The sequence below is a fragment of the Camelus bactrianus genome, chromosome 21 (assembly GCF_048773025.1).
Source record: "Camelus bactrianus isolate YW-2024 breed Bactrian camel chromosome 21, ASM4877302v1, whole genome shotgun sequence".
NCBI classification, from domain to species: domain Eukaryota; kingdom Metazoa; phylum Chordata; class Mammalia; order Artiodactyla; family Camelidae; genus Camelus; species Camelus bactrianus.
This window is the reverse complement of record NC_133559.1, coordinates 30,764,438-30,784,382: the sequence shown is the minus strand read 5'-3', so window position 1 is coordinate 30,784,382 and position 19,945 is coordinate 30,764,438. Positions and strand designations below refer to the sequence as shown.

The following is a 19,945-nucleotide window of genomic DNA, read 5'->3' as shown; positions in this document are numbered from 1 at the left end:
CTACTCTTCCTTACGGTACAATATCTGCTTTTTTGATCTCGGCTTCATCAAGAGTCACAGGGGCCCTTTCTGAGTCTGCAGTGCCGTTCTGGGCTGATTGCAACAGGAGGACCTTCTCTGCGAACAGAACTGTTCTTTTTGAATTTTATCATTGTAGAAACAGCATAAATCTACACAGATCGGTTATAATATTCAATAATTATGGTCAATTAATCCATAGATATATTTAATATAATATATATAATATAATCTATAATATATCTAATAATGATAGCTATGGCCATAAGTTAGCAACGTTTGCTAGGAACTGGGTTGATGTTAACTCTGCTAGTTCTAATCCATAGATCATAGTCCTTTGCAGATCTATGGTCTATTGTAGACTTTGTGTGTTAGGTGCAGCATTTATCACATTTTATGTACCGCATCATATATATGATATTCAGTAGCTTACCCTTCTAAATGAAAAGATAAAAGGACTATAGATGAGTAGATTCTTAGTGAGTTGTTCCCCGCCCTCTCCCATTCCCACTAATTTGGTTAGAGATAGCCAATACAGACGATTCTTTAAACATGTGGATAAGGATAGAAACTCAATCCTTAACCATTACACAGTTTCAGGACTGGCTTTAAATTAAATTTTAGGCTATCATTAGCAGTGTACCGCTATTCTCAGGTTTCTTTTATAGTCTCTTGTTTCGATGACCTTTTCGTACTTCGGTCTTTGCTTAATTTCATGCAGAGGTAGAAAATATGGTAATTTTTAACAACCCCTTGGTAATTCTGCAAATACAAAGGAAGTTTTAAAAAGGCAGATTTAAAAAGAAAAGAATTGATTTGATTCCAAAGCTGGTATTAACATATTTTAATGCAGAGGAAAGATAAGGAGCAAGATGAATCTTAAGGTTATAAGAGGCCCATCAAATTGACCTACATGAGCTCACAGAAGTTACACGTTTCCTAAGGCCAAGGAACTGTTTCATGACCTTGAAGGGTATATTACTATTTCTATTTCAGTCATTACATTTTCAAACATTGGAACTGCTCAGACTTGGTTCACTGCACAAACCAATCACTTACAATGTTAAAGAGCATGACTTTGGCCTCCTGGAGACAGCTCTTCTGTGATTGAGCTCTCCTTTGCATGGCCTGTCTACCTTCCCTGTGAATTTTTTTTTCTTGTTGTTTTTCTTTTTTTCCCCTTGTCAGCCTACATTGTGAATGCAACTGATAGAACAAACACCAACACCTAACACTGGAAACTCTCTCCTATGAACTCATTTGAAACACATGCTGAGGTTCTCAATCGGCAAGTTTTATAAAATGTCAGAACGTCTTATTAGAGTTGGGAGTGATTGTTGGACTCATTATAATCACACAGGGAGCTTAAGAAAATACTAATGCCTCAGCCCCACCTTCAGAAATTCTGAATTAACTTGTCTGGGGAAGGCTGCAGGCCCCTATGTTTTTAAAAAGTTTTCCAAGCAATTTGAATGTCCAGCCAATTGGAGAACCAGTGGGCTAGTCCCATTGGATCAGATAAAAACAGAAATTCATATAGGATTGGACATAGCAAAGGGCACAAAACTAGACATCAGAATAGCTGAGACTAAACACTGACGGCGCCGGCCCTCCCCGCCCCGCAGAAGCCCGCGCGGCCTCCCTCCGCCGCGGGGACCCGGGGTGGCAGCCGCCGCAACCCCCGTCCTTCCCGCGCCCCGCGCCCTGCCGCCGCCGCCGCCGCCTACGCCGCCGCCGCCGCCGCCGCCGCAGCCCGCACTCACCTCAGGGGCGCAACCGGCACAGCCGGCCGTCGGCCTCGTTCCCGCCGAAGCGTCTCGGTGCGGTACTCACTGCGCGGGCCGGTTCTTCCCCGGCGGTCGCAGGGGGTTCAGGGATGGGGGGGCGGGGAACGGCCGTCACACGAGCAACGAACCGAAGCGCCGCCTGGTGGCGTTTTCCACAGGCCGGCGCCACCGCAGCCGCCTTGGGTCCGCACAGCCCCCTGCCGGCCGCAGCTCTTGCTGTCTCGCCGAGCCGACAAGCCTCCGCGGACAGGGGAGGGAGCCGCGGCGCGAGTCGGAGGCCGGGCGGGGGTGTGCGCAGACTCTTTCCTCTGGGGAATGCGCGCATGCGCACCAGCGGGGCGGGACCCGCGGCCCCTGCGTGGGGGCGGGACCCGCGGCCGCTGCGAGGGGGCCGGCCCCGCCCAGGGGCGCTGGTCCGGCTCAGCCAATCGCGAGCGCCGGGTACCTCTTGGCGCGGGCGATTTGAATGGTTCGCGGCCGCCCGAGGTGGCGGCAGGTGGGCACGCCGCTGCCCTTTTGGGAGCTTCTCTGAGATCGGGAGGGGAACCCGCCCCTCGTCCTTTCGCCGGAGCCCCACCCTCCCCAGGCCGCGGGACTGGCGAAAAAAAAAACAGCTGGGAAAGTAAAACAACACTGACTTCAGGATAACGGTTACCTCTTTGGATGCAAAGAAGGGAATGGGATAAAGGAAAGGTGAAAAAGAAACTTCAAGCATTTGTATACGATCTGATTTCTGAAAAGAAAGATTTTTAAATGCTAACGTTTTGCCACAATGCGTCAATGTTTTAAAGAAATAAAATGTTAATATGTAATTTTATTACATAAAACCCCAAAATATAGCCATGCATATGCAAACAGATATGCATATTTTATATGTAAACATAAACAACATGATTCAATGAATAAAATGATAGAGATTTTCTTTATCATTGAGCTTTATTCTTTTCCTGAACTTACGGTTATTTCAGGTACTTCAGGGCTCCAGAGCTTGCCAGGAGACGCACATGTCCAAGAAGGCCAGTCCCCAGCAGGGAAGCAGGATGGAGCCCCAGGTGCAGGTAGGTCACGGCACGATGGGGGTACTGGGGATGGTCGAAGGCAGGCAGGGAGGCTCGGGCTCAGGCAACGGGGAGGGAAGCATCGGGGTGTATGTGGGGCACAGGTAGGCCAAGGCAGGATGGAGTGAGGGGCGCTGTGTGGGACCCAAGTAGGAAGGGAGGGGAGGGGTGCTTCAGGAGCCAGGGTCGGGCTATCCCCTCCCCCCACCTCCTGCCACCTCCCAAAGCAGCAGCTGAGTCCCTCCTGAGCTCCCTGTCGGACAGGCCCAGCTTTGGCATCTGCGTCCTTGCCCCAAGTTGCTACAGGGCTCCCCTCATCTGGAGCCCCCGGCCCACTTTTCTTTCCCACCACAGACTGAATGCATCTTTGGACATGTGGCTGGCTCTGGGATGAAATGTTTCCAGGGCACTTCATTGGCACTCTTAACTCGTGTCATAACACACTGAATTGGTTTATAAGTACGTTTATAAATAGCTCATTCACAAGAATATCAAACTTCCTCACTCTTGGTCAACATTGACAGATTGTAATTTATCTTAGCATGTTATACATACTCCAGTTAAGTATTTTTCCCCCTTTGTCTGTGATCGTCTACAGAGAAAACTGGCCTGCTAGTAGCTGAGAGTCCATCTCTGCCTTTGCTCTTTCATTTTTCCTGAACTTCCCGTGTGGGATAATTTCTCATATTGCTTTCCCTGATCCTAACTTACTTATTATAATTAAGCGGGGTGTAGGAATAGGAATATAGTATAGTTATGAATGTACAATAACATATATTCCATTATTCTAAATTGATTTAAATTTACTTAAAAATTACAGTTGAAGATAGAGTGCCTCATTTGGAAGGGAAGGGGGTCTACAGAATATTTGCTTTTATAACGGGGGTATTGGGTCCGAAATGATAGCTATGGCCATAAGTTAGCAACGTTTGCTACGAACTGGGTTGATGTTAACTCTGCTAGTTCTGATCCATAGATCACAGTCCTTTGTAGATCTATGGTCTATTGTAGACTTTGTGTGTTAGGTGCAGCATTTATCACATTTTATGTACCGCATTATATATATGACATTCAGTAGCTTACCCTTCTAAATGAAAAGATAAAAGGACTATAGATGAGTAGATTCTTAGTGAGCTGTTCCCCGCCCTCTCCCATTCCCACTAATTTGGTTAGAGATAGCCAATACAGAAGATTCTTTAAACATGTGGATGAGGATAGAAACTCAATCCTTAACCATTACACAGTTTCAGGACTGACTTTAAATTAAATTTTAGGCTATCATTAGCAGTGTACCGCTATTCTCAGGTTTCTTTTATAGTCTCTTGTTTCGATGACCTTTTCGTACTTCGGTCTTTGCTTAATTTCATTCAGAGGTAGAAAATACGGTAATTTTTAACAACTCCTTGGTAATTCTGCAAATACAAAGGAACTTTTAAAAAGGCAGATTTAAAAACAAAAGAATTGATTTGATTCCAAAGCTGGTATTAACATATTTTAATGCAGAGGAAAGATAAGGAGCAAGATGAATCTTAAGGTTATAAGAGGCCCATCAAATTGACCTACATGAGCTCACAGAAGTTACACGTTTCCTAAGGCCAAGGAACTGTTTCATGACCTTGAAGGGTATATTAGTATTTCTATGTAAGTCATTACATTTTCAAACATTGGAACTGCTCAGACTTGGTACACTACACAAACCAATCACTTAGAATGTTAAAGAGCATGACTTTGGTCTCCTGGAGACAGCTGTTCTGTGATTGAGCTCCCGTTTGCACGGCCTGTCTACCTTCCCTGTTAATTTTTTTTTCTTGTTTTTTTTCCCCCCTTGTCAGCCTACATCGTGAATGCAACTGACAGAACAAACACCAACACCTAACACTGGAAACTCTCTCCTCTGAACTCATTTGAAACACATGCTGAGGTTCTCAATCGGCAAGTTTTATAAAATGTCAGAACGTTTTATTAGAGTTGGGAGTGATTGTTGGACTCATTATAATCACACAGGGAGCTTAAGAAAATACTAATGCCTCAGCCCCACCTTCAGAAATTCTGAATTAACTTGTCCGGGGAAGGCTGCAGGCCCCTATGTTTTTAAAAAGTTTTCCAAGCAATCTGAATGTCCAGCCAATTGGAGAACCACTGGGCTAGTCCCATGCGATCAGATAAAAACAGAAATTCATATAGGATTGGACATAGCAAAGGGCACAAAACTAGACATCAGAATAGCTGAGACTAAACACTGACGGCGCCGGCCCTCCCCGCCCCGCAGAGGCCCGCGCGGCCTCCCTCCGCCGCGGGGACCCGGGGTGGCAGCCGCCGCAACCCCCGTCCTTCCCGCGCCCCGCGCCCTGCCGCCGCCGCCGCCGCCGCCGCCGCCGCCGCCGCAGCCCGCACTCACCTCAGGGGCGCAACCGGCACAGCCGGCCGTCGGCCTCGTTCCCGCCGAAGCGTCTCGGTGCGGTACTCACTGCGCGGGCCGGTTCTTCCCCGGCGGTCGCAGGGGGTTCAGGGATGGGGGGGCGGGGAACGGCCGTCACACGAGCAACGAACCGAAGCGCCGCCTGGTGGCGTTTTCCACAGGCCGGCGCCACCGCAGCCGCCTTGGGTCCGCACAGCCCCCTGCCGGCCGCAGCTCTTGCTGTCTCGCCGAGCCGACAAGCCTCCGCGGACAGGGGAGGGAGCCGCGGCGCGAGTCGGAGGCCGGGCGGGGGTGTGCGCAGACTCTTTCCTCTGGGGAATGCGCGCATGCGCACCAGCGGGGCGGGACCCGCGGCCCCTGCGTGGGGGCGGGACCCGCGGCCGCTGCGAGGGGGCCGGCCCCGCCCAGGGGCGCTGGTCCGGCTCAGCCAATCGCGAGCGCCGGGTACCTCTTGGCGCGGGCGATTTGAATGGTTCGCAGCCGCCCGAGGTGGCGGCAGGTGGGCACGCCGCTGCCCTTTTGGGAGCTTCTCTGAGATCGGGAGGGGAACCCGCCCCTCGTCCTTTCGCCGGAGCCCCACCCTCCCCAGGCCGCGGGACTGGCGAAAAAAAAAACAGCTGGGAAAGTAAAACAACACTGACTTCAGGATAACGGTTACCTCTTTGGATGCAAAGAAGGGAATGGGATAAAGGAAAGGTGAAAAAGAAACTTCAAGCATTTGTATACGATCTGATTTCTGAAAAGAAAGATTTTTAAATGCTAACGTTTTGCCACAATGCGTCAATGTTTTAAAGAAATAAAATGTTAATATGTAATTTTATTACATAAAAACCCAAAATATAGCCATGCATATGCACACAGATATGCATATTTTATATGTAAACATAAACAACATGATTCAATGAATAAAATGATAGAGATTTTCTTTATCATTGAGCTTTATTCTTTTCCTGAACTTAAGGTTATTTCAGGTACTTCAGGGCTCCAGAGCTTGCCAGGAGACGCACATGTCCAAGAAGGCCAGTCCCCAGCAGGGAAGCAGGATGGAGCCCCAGGTGCAGGTAGGTCACGGCACGATGGGGGTACTGGGGATGGTCGAAGGCAGGCAGGGAGGCTCGGGCTCAGGCAACGGGGAGGGAAGCATCGGGGTGTATGTGGGGCACAGGTAGGCCAAGGCAGGATGCAGTGAGGGGCGCTGTGTGGGACCCAAGTAGGAAGGGAGGGGAGGGGTGCTTCAGGAGCCAGGGTCGGGCTATCCCCTCCCCCCACCTCCTGCCACCTCCCAAAGCAGCAGCTGAGTCCCTCCTGAGCTCCCTGTCGGACAGGCCCAGCTTTGGCATCTGCGTCCTTGCCCCAAGTTGCTACACGGCTCCCCTCATCTGGAGCCCCCGGCCCACTTTCCTTTCCCACCACAGACTGAATGCATCTTTGGACATGTGGCTGGCTCTGGGATGAAATGTTTCCAGGGCACTTCATTGGCACTCTTAACTCGTGTCATAACACACTGAATTGGTTTATAAGTACGTTTATAAATAGCTCATTCACAAGAATATCAAACTTCCTCACTCTTGGTCAACATTGACAGATTGTCATTTATCTTAGCATGTTATACATACTCCAGTTAAGTATTTTTCCCCCTTTGTCTGTGATCGTCTACAGAGAAAACTGGCCTGCTAGTAGCTGAGAGTCCATCTCTGCCTTTGCTCTTTCATTTTTCCTGAACTTCCCGTGTGGGATAATTTCTCATATTGCTTTCCCTGATCCTAACTTACTTATTATAATTAAGCGGGGTGTAGGAATAGGAATATAGTATAGTTATGAATGTACAATAACATATATTCCATTATTCTAAATTGATTTAAATTTACTTAAAAATTACAGTTGAAGATAGAGTGCCTCCTTTGGAAGGGAAGGGGGTCTACAGAATATTTGCTTTTATAAAGGGGGTATTGGGCCTGAAATGATAGCTATGGCCATAAGTTAGCAACGTTTGCTAGGAACTGGGTTGATGTTAACTCTGCTAGTTCTGCTCCATAGATCATAGTCCTTTGTAGATCTATGGTCTATTGTAGACTTTGTGTGTTAGGTGCAGCATTTATCACATTTTATGTACCGCATTATATATATGACATTCAGTAGCTTACCCTTCTAAATGAAAAGATAAAAGGACTATAGATGAGTAGATTCTTAGTGAGCTGTTCCCCGCCCTCTCCCATTCCCACTAATTTGGTTAGAGATAGCCAATACAGAAGATTCTTTAAACATGTGGATGAGGATAGAAACTCAATCCTTAACCATTACACAGTTTCAGGACTGACTTTAAATTAAATTTTAGGCTATCATTAGCAGTGTACCGCTATTCTCAGGTTTCTTTTATAGTCTCTTGTTTCGATGACCTTTTCGTACTTCGGTCTTTGCTTAATTTCATTCAGAGGTAGAAAATACGGTAATTTTTAACAACTCCTTGGTAATTCTGCAAATACAAAGGAACTTTTAAAAAGGCAGATTTAAAAACAAAAGAATTGATTTGATTCCAAAGCTGGTATTAACATATTTTAATGCAGAGGAAAGATAAGGAGCAAGATGAATCTTAAGGTTATAAGAGGCCCATCAAATTGACCTACATGAGCTCACAGAAGTTACACGTTTCCTAAGGCCAAGGAACTGTTTCATGACCTTGAAGGGTATATTAGTATTTCTATGTAAGTCATTACATTTTCAAACATTGGAACTGCTCAGACTTGGTACACTACACAAACCAATCACTTAGAATGTTAAAGAGCATGACTTTGGTCTCCTGGAGACAGCTGTTCTGTGATTGAGCTCCCGTTTGCACGGCCTGTCTACCTTCCCTGTTAATTTTTTTTTCTTGTTTTTTTTCCCCCCTTGTCAGCCTACATCGTGAATGCAACTGACAGAACAAACACCAACACCTAACACTGGAAACTCTCTCCTCTGAACTCATTTGAAACACATGCTGAGGTTCTCAATCGGCAAGTTTTATAAAATGTCAGAACGTTTTATTAGAGTTGGGAGTGATTGTTGGACTCATTATAATCACACAGGGAGCTTAAGAAAATACTAATGCCTCAGCCCCACCTTCAGAAATTCTGAATTAACTTGTCCGGGGAAGGCTGCAGGCCCCTATGTTTTTAAAAAGTTTTCCAAGCAATCTGAATGTCCAGCCAATTGGAGAACCACTGGGCTAGTCCCATGCGATCAGATAAAAACAGAAATTCATATAGGATTGGACATAGCAAAGGGCACAAAACTAGACATCAGAATAGCTGAGACTAAACACTGACGGCGCCGGCCCTCCCCGCCCCGCAGAGGCCCGCGCGGCCTCCCTCCGCCGCGGGGACCCGGGGTGGCAGCCGCCGCAACCCCCGTCCTTCCCGCGCCCCGCGCCCTGCCGCCGCCGCCGCCGCCGCCGCCGCCGCCGCCGCAGCCCGCACTCACCTCAGGGGCGCAACCGGCACAGCCGGCCGTCGGCCTCGTTCCCGCCGAAGCGTCTCGGTGCGGTACTCACTGCGCGGGCCGGTTCTTCCCCGGCGGTCGCAGGGGGTTCAGGGATGGGGGGGCGGGGAACGGCCGTCACACGAGCAACGAACCGAAGCGCCGCCTGGTGGCGTTTTCCACAGGCCGGCGCCACCGCAGCCGCCTTGGGTCCGCACAGCCCCCTGCCGGCCGCAGCTCTTGCTGTCTCGCCGAGCCGACAAGCCTCCGCGGACAGGGGAGGGAGCCGCGGCGCGAGTCGGAGGCCGGGCGGGGGTGTGCGCAGACTCTTTCCTCTGGGGAATGCGCGCATGCGCACCAGCGGGGCGGGACCCGCGGCCCCTGCGTGGGGGCGGGACCCGCGGCCGCTGCGAGGGGGCCGGCCCCGCCCAGGGGCGCTGGTCCGGCTCAGCCAATCGCGAGCGCCGGGTACCTCTTGGCGCGGGCGATTTGAATGGTTCGCAGCCGCCCGAGGTGGCGGCAGGTGGGCACGCCGCTGCCCTTTTGGGAGCTTCTCTGAGATCGGGAGGGGAACCCGCCCCTCGTCCTTTCGCCGGAGCCCCACCCTCCCCAGGCCGCGGGACTGGCGAAAAAAAAAACAGCTGGGAAAGTAAAACAACACTGACTTCAGGATAACGGTTACCTCTTTGGATGCAAAGAAGGGAATGGGATAAAGGAAAGGTGAAAAAGAAACTTCAAGCATTTGTATACGATCTGATTTCTGAAAAGAAAGATTTTTAAATGCTAACGTTTTGCCACAATGCGTCAATGTTTTAAAGAAATAAAATGTTAATATGTAATTTTATTACATAAAAACCCAAAATATAGCCATGCATATGCACACAGATATGCATATTTTATATGTAAACATAAACAACATGATTCAATGAATAAAATGATAGAGATTTTCTTTATCATTGAGCTTTATTCTTTTCCTGAACTTAAGGTTATTTCAGGTACTTCAGGGCTCCAGAGCTTGCCAGGAGACGCACATGTCCAAGAAGGCCAGTCCCCAGCAGGGAAGCAGGATGGAGCCCCAGGTGCAGGTAGGTCACGGCACGATGGGGGTACTGGGGATGGTCGAAGGCAGGCAGGGAGGCTCGGGCTCAGGCAACGGGGAGGGAAGCATCGGGGTGTATGTGGGGCACAGGTAGGCCAAGGCAGGATGCAGTGAGGGGCGCTGTGTGGGACCCAAGTAGGAAGGGAGGGGAGGGGTGCTTCAGGAGCCAGGGTCGGGCTATCCCCTCCCCCCACCTCCTGCCACCTCCCAAAGCAGCAGCTGAGTCCCTCCTGAGCTCCCTGTCGGACAGGCCCAGCTTTGGCATCTGCGTCCTTGCCCCAAGTTGCTACACGGCTCCCCTCATCTGGAGCCCCCGGCCCACTTTCCTTTCCCACCACAGACTGAATGCATCTTTGGACATGTGGCTGGCTCTGGGATGAAATGTTTCCAGGGCACTTCATTGGCACTCTTAACTCGTGTCATAACACACTGAATTGGTTTATAAGTACGTTTATAAATAGCTCATTCACAAGAATATCAAACTTCCTCACTCTTGGTCAACATTGACAGATTGTCATTTATCTTAGCATGTTATACATACTCCAGTTAAGTATTTTTCCCCCTTTGTCTGTGATCGTCTACAGAGAAAACTGGCCTGCTAGTAGCTGAGAGTCCATCTCTGCCTTTGCTCTTTCATTTTTCCTGAACTTCCCGTGTGGGATAATTTCTCATATTGCTTTCCCTGATCCTAACTTACTTATTATAATTAAGCGGGGTGTAGGAATAGGAATATAGTATAGTTATGAATGTACAATAACATATATTCCATTATTCTAAATTGATTTAAATTTACTTAAAAATTACAGTTGAAGATAGAGTGCCTCCTTTGGAAGGGAAGGGGGTCTACAGAATATTTGCTTTTATAAAGGGGGTATTGGGCCTGAAATGATAGCTATGGCCATAAGTTAGCAACGTTTGCTAGGAACTGGGTTGATGTTAACTCTGCTAGTTCTGCTCCATAGATCATAGTCCTTTGTAGATCTATGGTCTATTGTAGACTTTGTGTGTTAGGTGCAGCATTTATCACATTTTATGTACCGCATTATATATATGACATTCAGTAGCTTACCCTTCTAAATGAAAAGATAAAAGGACTATAGATGAGTAGATTCTTAGTGAGCTGTTCCCCGCCCTCTCCCATTCCCACTAATTTGGTTAGAGATAGCCAATACAGAAGATTCTTTAAACATGTGGATGAGGATAGAAACTCAATCCTTAACCATTACACAGTTTCAGGACTGACTTTAAATTAAATTTTAGGCTATCATTAGCAGTGTACCGCTATTCTCAGGTTTCTTTTATAGTCTCTTGTTTCGATGACCTTTTCGTACTTCGGTCTTTGCTTAATTTCATTCAGAGGTAGAAAATACGGTAATTTTTAACAACTCCTTGGTAATTCTGCAAATACAAAGGAACTTTTAAAAAGGCAGATTTAAAAACAAAAGAATTGATTTGATTCCAAAGCTGGTATTAACATATTTTAATGCAGAGGAAAGATAAGGAGCAAGATGAATCTTAAGGTTATAAGAGGCCCATCAAATTGACCTACATGAGCTCACAGAAGTTACACGTTTCCTAAGGCCAAGGAACTGTTTCATGACCTTGAAGGGTATATTAGTATTTCTATGTAAGTCATTACATTTTCAAACATTGGAACTGCTCAGATTTGGTTCACTGCACAAACCAATCACTTAGAATGTTAAAGAGCATGACTTTGGTCTCCTGGAGACAGCTCTTCTGTGATTGAGCTCTCCTTTGCACGGCCTGTCTACCTTCCCTTTGAATTTTTTTTTCTTCTTGTTGTTTTTTTTTTTTTTCCCCTTGTCAGCCTACATTGTGAATGCAACTGATAGAACAAACACCAACACCTAACACTGGAAACTCTCTCCTCTGAACTCATTTGAAACACATGCTGAGGTTCTCAATCGGCAAGTTTTATAAAATGTCAGAAAGTTTTATTAGAGTTGGGAGTGATTGTTGGACTCATTATAATCACACAGGGAGCTTAAGAAAATACTAATGCCTCAGCCCCACCTTCAGAAATTCTGAATTAACTTGTCCGGGGAAGGCTGCAGGCCCCTATGTTTTTAAAAAGTTTTCCAAGCAATCTGAATGTCCAGCCAATTGGAGAACCACTGGGCTAGTCCCATGCGATCAGATAAAAACAGAAATTCATATAGGATTGGACATAGCAAAGGGCACAAAACTAGACATCAGAATAGCTGAGACTAAACACTGACGGCGCCGGCCCTCCCCGCCCCGCAGAGGCCCGCGCGGCCTCCCTCCGCCGCGGGGACCCGGGGTGGCAGCCGCCGCAACCCCCGTCCTTCCCGCGCCCCGCGCCCTGCCGCCGCCGCCGCCGCCGCCGCCGCCGCCGCCGCCGCAGCCCGCACTCACCTCAGGGGCGCAACCGGCACAGCCTGCCGTCGGCCTCGTTCCCGCCGAAGCGTCTCGGTGCGGTACTCACTGCGCGGGCCGGTTCTTCCCCGGCGGTCGCAGGGGGTTCAGGGATGGGGGGGCGGGGAACGGCCGTCACACGAGCAACGAACCGAAGCGCCGCCTGGTGGCATTTTCCACAGGCCGGCGCCACCGCAGCTGACCCCCGGGCCTTTGCACTGTCCGCAGCTTCAACACTCACCGGCCCCTGCTAGACCCGGGGGATCGTGGGGCCGTGCCCCGGCCCACAGGGCTCAGGGGGAGGGTGTCAGCCACGCCTTCGCCCCCTCGGTGCACCTGGGAACCCTCAGCCTAGGGGTCAGAGACCGTTTCTCCCAGGCTTGCTGCTTTCAGTGACCAGCTGCAGGACCAGCGACAAACTGCCCACCTTTCAGTTCTGAGAACAGGCCCAGTGGCACTGGTCCAGCCCTGCAAGGTGCCCAGAAGCAGGCAGGCATCTCAGTGCCCGCAGTCTCATGCACCGAGGGGTCCCGGCCTCTGAGGCGTGGACGGGGTATCACCGACCGGGCAGCTGGAAGGGGTGTGGGCCCAGAGAGGAGGCTGTTCTAGGGGGTGAGCAGCCCTGCACGCCCTCTGACCAGGTGTGGAACTGCAGGTGGCTTTGGAAGTGTCCCAAGATGCCTCCTCCCTTGGGGGCCGAGGGTCTCACCTCACAACCACGGGAAACGCCTGGGCTTGGCCGGTGTCCCTCTTAGGGGAGACCCGTCATCTCACCAAGTCACTCACACTGAGATCTCTCTCTCATTTCTTCCACTTGGACGTTTGCAAGTGTGGTGTTTGTAACCTCTTGGGAAACGAGGTTTGCTTTTATTTTTCTTGCAGCAGGAATCTGCCTCTGTGCTAATTACAGACTCCCCTGCACGTGGACTGAATCAGTTTCTATTCCCAAGAAAATTGAGACCTCTGAAGTGATGGCCACGCCAGGGCCTTTGAGCCTACGATCTTTAGTCCTGTTACAGCAGCAGAGACTGGGAGAGATGCAAAGTGCTTGCTCCTCGAACTTAGAGGCCAAACATGGTGCTGGATGGCCAGGAACCTCCAGACACCTCGACTCCCTTCCTCTGCTAGGGCCGAGTTCCAGAAACCACTCACTGCTCCTGATTGGCCAGCTCACACCCTGAGACCCCTGGCCTGCCAGGGGGGCGGATGGAAAGTGCTCCCTCCCTTGTAAAAGTTTCCTAAAAGCAAAGCATGCTGGAAGTGCCTTGAGAAACCCAGACTAGAAAAACTAGGGCGAGAGTGGGGTTTTCCAGCCAGAAAGGGGGGGCAGCGCCACCAGCATCACAGATTCCTGGCACCCTGGCTGGGGACACGAGCTGGAGGGCTGCTGGGGTTCGCGGCGGGGCTGGGGCAGGCGTGTCCCCACCCCAGTGACCACGCCCTGACAGCCCACACAAACAGAACGCTGGCAGGGCCGCTCCCATGGGCGCCTGTCCTGCCCACCCAACACCCACGCTCGGGCCTCCCATCAACAGCACTCCTAACTGAGCAAACACACCGAGCCATGGCCGGCCGGGGACATGAGGGTGCCCGGGGCTGACTCAGCAGCCAGCCGGCCAGCCAGCCACGGAGCAGCCACAGGCTTCTGGCCATCACTGACCTCCAAGGGCAGAAGCAGCCCCGATGCCCCTGACCTGCAAACTGTCTTCCCCGAGGCCGCCTGACCTCCCCGCTGCCAGGTGAAAACTGCCCTCAGCTCACTGCGTGTCATCAGACGCCCTCTGCCCTCCCGGGGTGCCGTCCTGCCCCTCTGGTCTCAAGGACACAGCCTAGCAGAAGTGTGTGCGCGCGTGCACACACACACACACATGCATACACATGCACACAGGCTCCCTGCTTACCTTCCTTCCAACCAGCCTGGCAGCCCGTTCAGCCCACAACTGCTCACCCCTCTCTTCCAGGAAGGAAAGCCTTCCAGCCCAGAACACAGCATCCCCGGGGCGGGGGCGTGTCCCCCTCCCTCCCAGGGACCTGGCCTCCCTCTCTAGTCTGGGCAGAAGGAGGAAGATCCGCTAAGTGACGGACTTTGGTTCCACCAAAAAAAGCCAGGGCAACGTAAACAGGAGGGTGGGGCTCCCTGCAATCAGGTGGAGTGCAATCTGAACCCTGGAGGCAGAGGAGGAGGTGGGGCAAGGGCTTCCCTCCAGCTTGTCCCTCCCCGAGCGGAGAGGCTGATGGGAGGAGCCAGAGCCAGCCCATCGCTTGACCGACGCAGTTCTAGCCTCACTTGGTTCTTCAGCATGTGAGCCAGGGCATGCTCTGCCCCAGCACCTGCTGGGGCTGTGGTCTGTGCAGCTGAGGGGGCTCCAGCCAGCGGCTGACCAGGTGCTCTGAGTCTTTAAATGCACAGAACACACCGAGCAAACAGCAGAGCCCCCTCTGATGCCAGAAGATGCCGGAACTTCACAGACATCGGCACCCATCAGGGACATGGGGCACAGCCAGCAGGTCAGCATGGCCCGCCCCCCGCCCCTGGAACGGCCATCCTGGCACGCGGCACATTTGCACCACGGAGAAAGCGTCTTTTGCTGTGGGACACACTGCAATTCTTGGGCAGGGTCCACTCTGCCTGGTGTTGGGTGGAGGAGACTGAGCAGCCCGCCTCCCCTCCAGGGAACTGGCCCACTTCACAAATAACAGTGCCACTGCGAGTAAAGGAGGGTCGGACTGACCACATCCATTTTCCTCCGAAGAGCTCACGTTGGAAGAAACGAGATGGGGGAGGGGCTAGCTCAGCGGTGGAGCGTGTGCTTAGCGTGCACGAGGTCCTGGGTTCAATCCCCAGCACCTCCGTTAAAAAAAGACCCCTAATTACTTCTGCCTCCCAAAAAACAAAAAGAAAAAGAAACGAGATTAGAAACGGAACTCTGAACGATCGGGTTTGAGGACTGGGGTGCCAGAGCGGGTGGGGTCCCCCGCCTCCTGAAAGACGGAGTCCTCAAAGCTGACCCTTCCATCCCAAGGCTGACAGCCATGCGGAAAACACCTGCTAAGGTGCCCATGATGAGGAAGGGACGAAATCGCGGCAGTCTGATCTCTTCTCTCCACTTCCAGCTGTGTCAGAGGGAGCCTGTCCGCCTCGCGGCTCGTCTCCCGCCGCCTGGGGCTCGGGGCGTGCTTTCCTCCTGCAGCGGGGGCGTCACACACGCACTGGGATGGCCGCCAGGAGTCTGTGGCAGGGTTGCCAGCGGGCCTCAGGTCTCGGTGGTGCCACTGCAGACGGCCTCTGGGCGCTCACGCTGGGAACGCTGCCCTGTCCCCGGGTCCCAGCGGCGGGGCCCGACCATGCAGCCCACGCGGGCAGGCGATGACAGCTGAGCTCCCCTGCAACGGCGGGGTCTGTGCGGCCGACGGGGGGCTCTGGGCACCATGCTCCGAAGGGCCTCCGGCCTCCCAATGCTGCACGGGGGGATTCTGTGCCCGGGCCTCCGCAGCTAACCCAGAGCAGACCTGGAGGTTCTCCCGCGTGACCCTGCGGACGGGAGGCCTGCGGCACGTGGCGAGCGATCCCCGGTGCGGGGCCTGAAAGCACAGAGAAGGCACCCAGAAAGCACAACCTTATGAGGACTATGGGACAAGAGGCGGAAACTTCACAACGTGGGAGGGAAGACCAGCAGCAGTGGGGGACAGCATGGGGTCAACACGCGCACAGAGCGTCCCGCGGCAGCAGTCACAACAGCCAGACGCACGAACAACCCCCACGCCCAGGCGCTGCTGCATGCACGGACTCGCTGCGGGCCTGACTCTGACCTCACAGGCCAGCCTGGGCAGCACCACCCACACGTCCGCAGCAGTGCGCCCACGGCCGAGAAGGTGCCGGTAGCTTCACTATGCAAGAGTTTTTTCCTTGCTGGATCAATCAGTCTTTTGTGGAACTGGATAACTTAACAATGGGCTAATTTACAGAGGTGGGGAGGGAGGCACAAGGTGGCGGCAGGGGACGTCTGCACACACCTGGTGGGGGGGCCTCACCTTTGCAGGCATTGTCCAGGTCCTCCTTTCCAAACACGAGGCCATAGCCCTGGATGGTGCCCGTGTGGAACTGCAGGTGGAAGACGACGTCGCGGGTGGCCAAGCGGTATCTCTTGTGGTAGCACTTCACCTGGAAACAAGGGCACGCTGTGGACACTGGACCACGGATGACACTGGACCATGGACGAGACTTGACCATGGATAACACCAGACCATGGACAACACCGGGACAACGGACAACAGCCAGATCACAGACAGCACTAGGACCACGGATGACACTGGACCACAGACACTGGACCATGGGTGACACTAGACCACGGGTGACACTCAAGGGGCGCACAGGCAGAGCACTGCAGGAGGTCCCAGGGAGCACCCCACCCCCGAGTCGGGCTGCTGGCGTCACCGCCCCAGGTGTGTGTCCCTCTGAAGTATGCCGAGCTGTCCCAGCAGGGCAGGAAGCCCGCAGCCCTGCGAACTCGGGTGCACTGCACCTCTAACTCTGAGAGACATCCACAGAATGAAATTCCGTGGCCTCTTTTTCCTAGTTTGACCTGAACTCTCCGTGCTTCACCTAAAGCCTCCCTGTCCTCGGGGAAGAAGATGCTGGTCAGGACCTCCTGTAACGTGCTCGATGCTTCTCTGCAGGTTGTAATTCACACAAAGACGGAGACGCGGGGTGGAGGGGAGGGGAGAGAGGCCTGGCTCTTAAATTCCAGTGCCAGGCTGTCCAGGCGTCCTGAGTGGTCATTTGAGACCAGCCTCCAGAAGCACCAGGGATGTGATTTGACCTTGGGCTGTTTGTGGCGGCCCAGGGTCCTGGGGTGCAGCTCAGGCCTCCAGGGTGACCACAATGACGCACAGGGTGGAGGCACCCCTCTAGGCACCTGGTACCACCAGGGGAGGGCAGGCAGGGGAGGGGCCCTGAGCATCACTTCCCACCCCAACCTGGGCAGCGCTGGCCACGGGGAGGGCTGGAAGGCCACAGAGGGGCGGCGTGCTGCAGAGAGGGGACCCCTCTTCCCTCCCACAGCAGGGCAGGGTCCTCTCCAGGGCCCCCAGGGGTCTGCGGCCAGAATCAGCCTGGATTCTGCTCTCAGATGCACAGAATGGAGGGGGCACTCCCTTCACCCCACGTGCCCAGCAGAAGGGGCACCTGGAGGCTTCAGGGCCCTGCCCAGCCATCTGGAACCAGCCAACAAGAATTCTGCAGAAACGTGAAAACTTCAACTTGCTTGCCAACAGCAGATGGCTCGCCGGCCACACGTCCTCCGGCCCCTCAGCAGGGTCGGATCAGAGGCTGACTTCTCAGCTTCCTTCCAGAATGTGCTGCCTGCCCCTCACTGCACCGGGGCCCACGTCCTGCACTGACCGCTCGGCCGAGGCCCCCACCCCAGTGCCGCAGGTGAGACCCCACAGGACGCTGGTCCCCCACGAGCCTGTGTCCACGGGCTGACGCGACCCACCTGCCCTCTCCCCGTGGTGCCTTGGAAGTTAGGGCAAGAGAGGGGATGAGCTGGACAAAAGGAAAGAGAGGTTCAGAGATGCTCCAGTCTGGGTGCTCAAGTCTTTATAAACACTGAGGTGCGGCCCAGTTGCCCAAAACACGGCCTCCAGGCACTGATCTCCCCTAAGCAGGAGGCCCCAGGCCAGGCCAGCCCGCAGATGGCACCCTGGACCGCCAGCAGCGGGCCAGTGCCCATGGGCAGGTGGAGCCCGGGGGACCTGGGGCCGGGCACCTCCCTGGGCCCAGCGAGACTTGGGTGTCTGAAGACGCCTAGTTTTTCCAGGGACAAGAAGGGCTCAGGGGGAGGGAGGGGGAGCCTCCCAAGAACAGCCGCCTCCTGAGACCTGAGCCCCCCCCGAAGCCCTCCCACTGTTTCATGGTGGATGGACCTCCCTCCCCGCTGCTTAGGGTGGACCCCCCACCTGTCCCACTCCTGGGCACCTCAGGAATGACCCTGGCTGTCTCCCGAAGGCACAGAAGACCACGGGTGTCTCCCTCATTCGGGGTCTGGGCGGCTCTGACCGGAGAGGGGATGGACCCATCCTACAGGAGCCCTGCCTGGGGGCCTCCGCAGAGCCGGACTGATCACCATCCATGACGGCCAACCTCGGTGGCGTTGGTGACAAGAGACCAGAATCATCTGTCTACGTGCCATGGGAGAACTGCTGAAGATATCAAGTGTTGGTGATGTTGCATAAAGATTCGAGCCACCAAGGTCTGCAATTTACCCCTCATCCATCTACGTTAGCAGTTTTATTTACCTAGGTCTCCCCAGCGAGTCTCTAGGACATGGCAATCCTTGGCCTTCAGATTTTAGACTATCTGCATTTGAAAGGACACTCACAAGAGCCAGTGCTCAACTTTGCACGAGGGGAAAACAGTGAAACAGTGGGAAAACAGAGGGAAAAACTGAAACAGTGAGTGGGGCACCAAAGGCCATCGGCTGTCACAGGCCATCCTCCAAAGCCCACAGCGGAGACACACGGTGTGGGTGGGGTTGGCCTGCGGCTCGGGGAACACCCTTACTTCCTCTGGCAACACGACTTTCTCTGTTTTAAAATCACGGCCTTGCGAATTTGTGACAAGGATCAAATCAACACCGTGTAGGAACACAGTATGTGAATCCAAACATTTGCTGTATCTGCTGTGTTTTATGCACTTGTTACCAACGGCCCTGAGAGAAACATTCTCCAACAATCTGGAGCCTAAAGACTGACACATTTTAATTTTTTTAATTTAAAAAATTAAAAAAAATTTAAATGACTGATATACTACCAGACCTGCTTAATCCTGAGGTGGCACTGGTGTGTTTTTATTTCACACTTTCCACCTACAGGAGTAAAAGCACCTTGGACCAAGGGGTATTTTCCCCACGTGCAAAACTGAGACCCAGCTCTTGGAATTGTCGTTTCAAATGCAAATATTCTAAAATCTGAAGGCCAAGGGTTGATGCGTTCTAGAAATTCCAAACCAGAAGACGCGTTCCCCGGAGCAACTGCCTCAGGGTCAGAGGTCGGCCCTCTGGGGTCCCAGTCCCTGCCCCTCCCCTGGCCAGCCTGGTCAGTGGAGGCCCCTCTTCAGTTCCATCCTCCCTCAGTCATCAAAGCTGCCATGTGCCCCCTCCAGGAAGAGGGTCACCTGTTTCCACCCACTTTGCTGGTGGCCCCGGTGGCCATCTAGACGGCCCCAAGGAATGTGTGTCCTCAAAGACGCAGCCACAGCCACAAACCCTAAGGTTTCACAAGCCTGTCGGCTGCCCTGGTGAGTCAGAGTGCCTGCGTTAGCCAGGGCCAGCGTGCTTTCACTCAGATGGAGGCCACAGTGATGTCAGAGGGTGGCAGGGCCCCGCGGCCCAGCGGGGGTGAAAGATGCCTGACAGCGCATACTCGCAGGGAGATACACAGACAGACACACGACCGCCTCCGACAACAGCCCCCGCGGGAGCAAGTCTGGGGACCCCGGGCGCATCCTCTGCCCGGATGTCACCCAAGTGCCCTGAGTAGGAAGCAGGAGCTACGCAGGCTGGTCACTGGGGCCGGGTCGGGGCCGCCACCACGGCGGCGGTATTCAGCGGCCACGGAGCACCAGCAGAGACAGCAAGACAAGGCACGCGGCTGAGAAAGTGTTTACCAGCCCTCAGGGCCTGGACAGTGGCCAGGCTCCCAGCGGCCTCGC

The 19,945-nt window shown here is 53.1% G+C and overlaps 1 protein-coding gene across 1 annotated transcript in view; it reads right to left on the bottom strand.

The window, feature by feature from the left end:
* Positions 1-19,945, bottom strand: part of LOC141574330 (uncharacterized) — a 58,651-nt gene that overhangs the window by 19,675 nt on the left and 19,031 nt on the right. The window contains exons 4-5 of the mRNA XM_074349091.1: positions 16,267-16,396; positions 1,782-15,816 (exon numbers count right to left, since the gene is read on the bottom strand). Of these exons, the coding sequence (XP_074205192.1) occupies positions 15,434-15,816; positions 16,267-16,396 (513 nt within the window). The 3' untranslated portion in view covers positions 1,782-15,433. The remainder of the gene's footprint in view (positions 1-1,781; positions 15,817-16,266; positions 16,397-19,945) is intronic.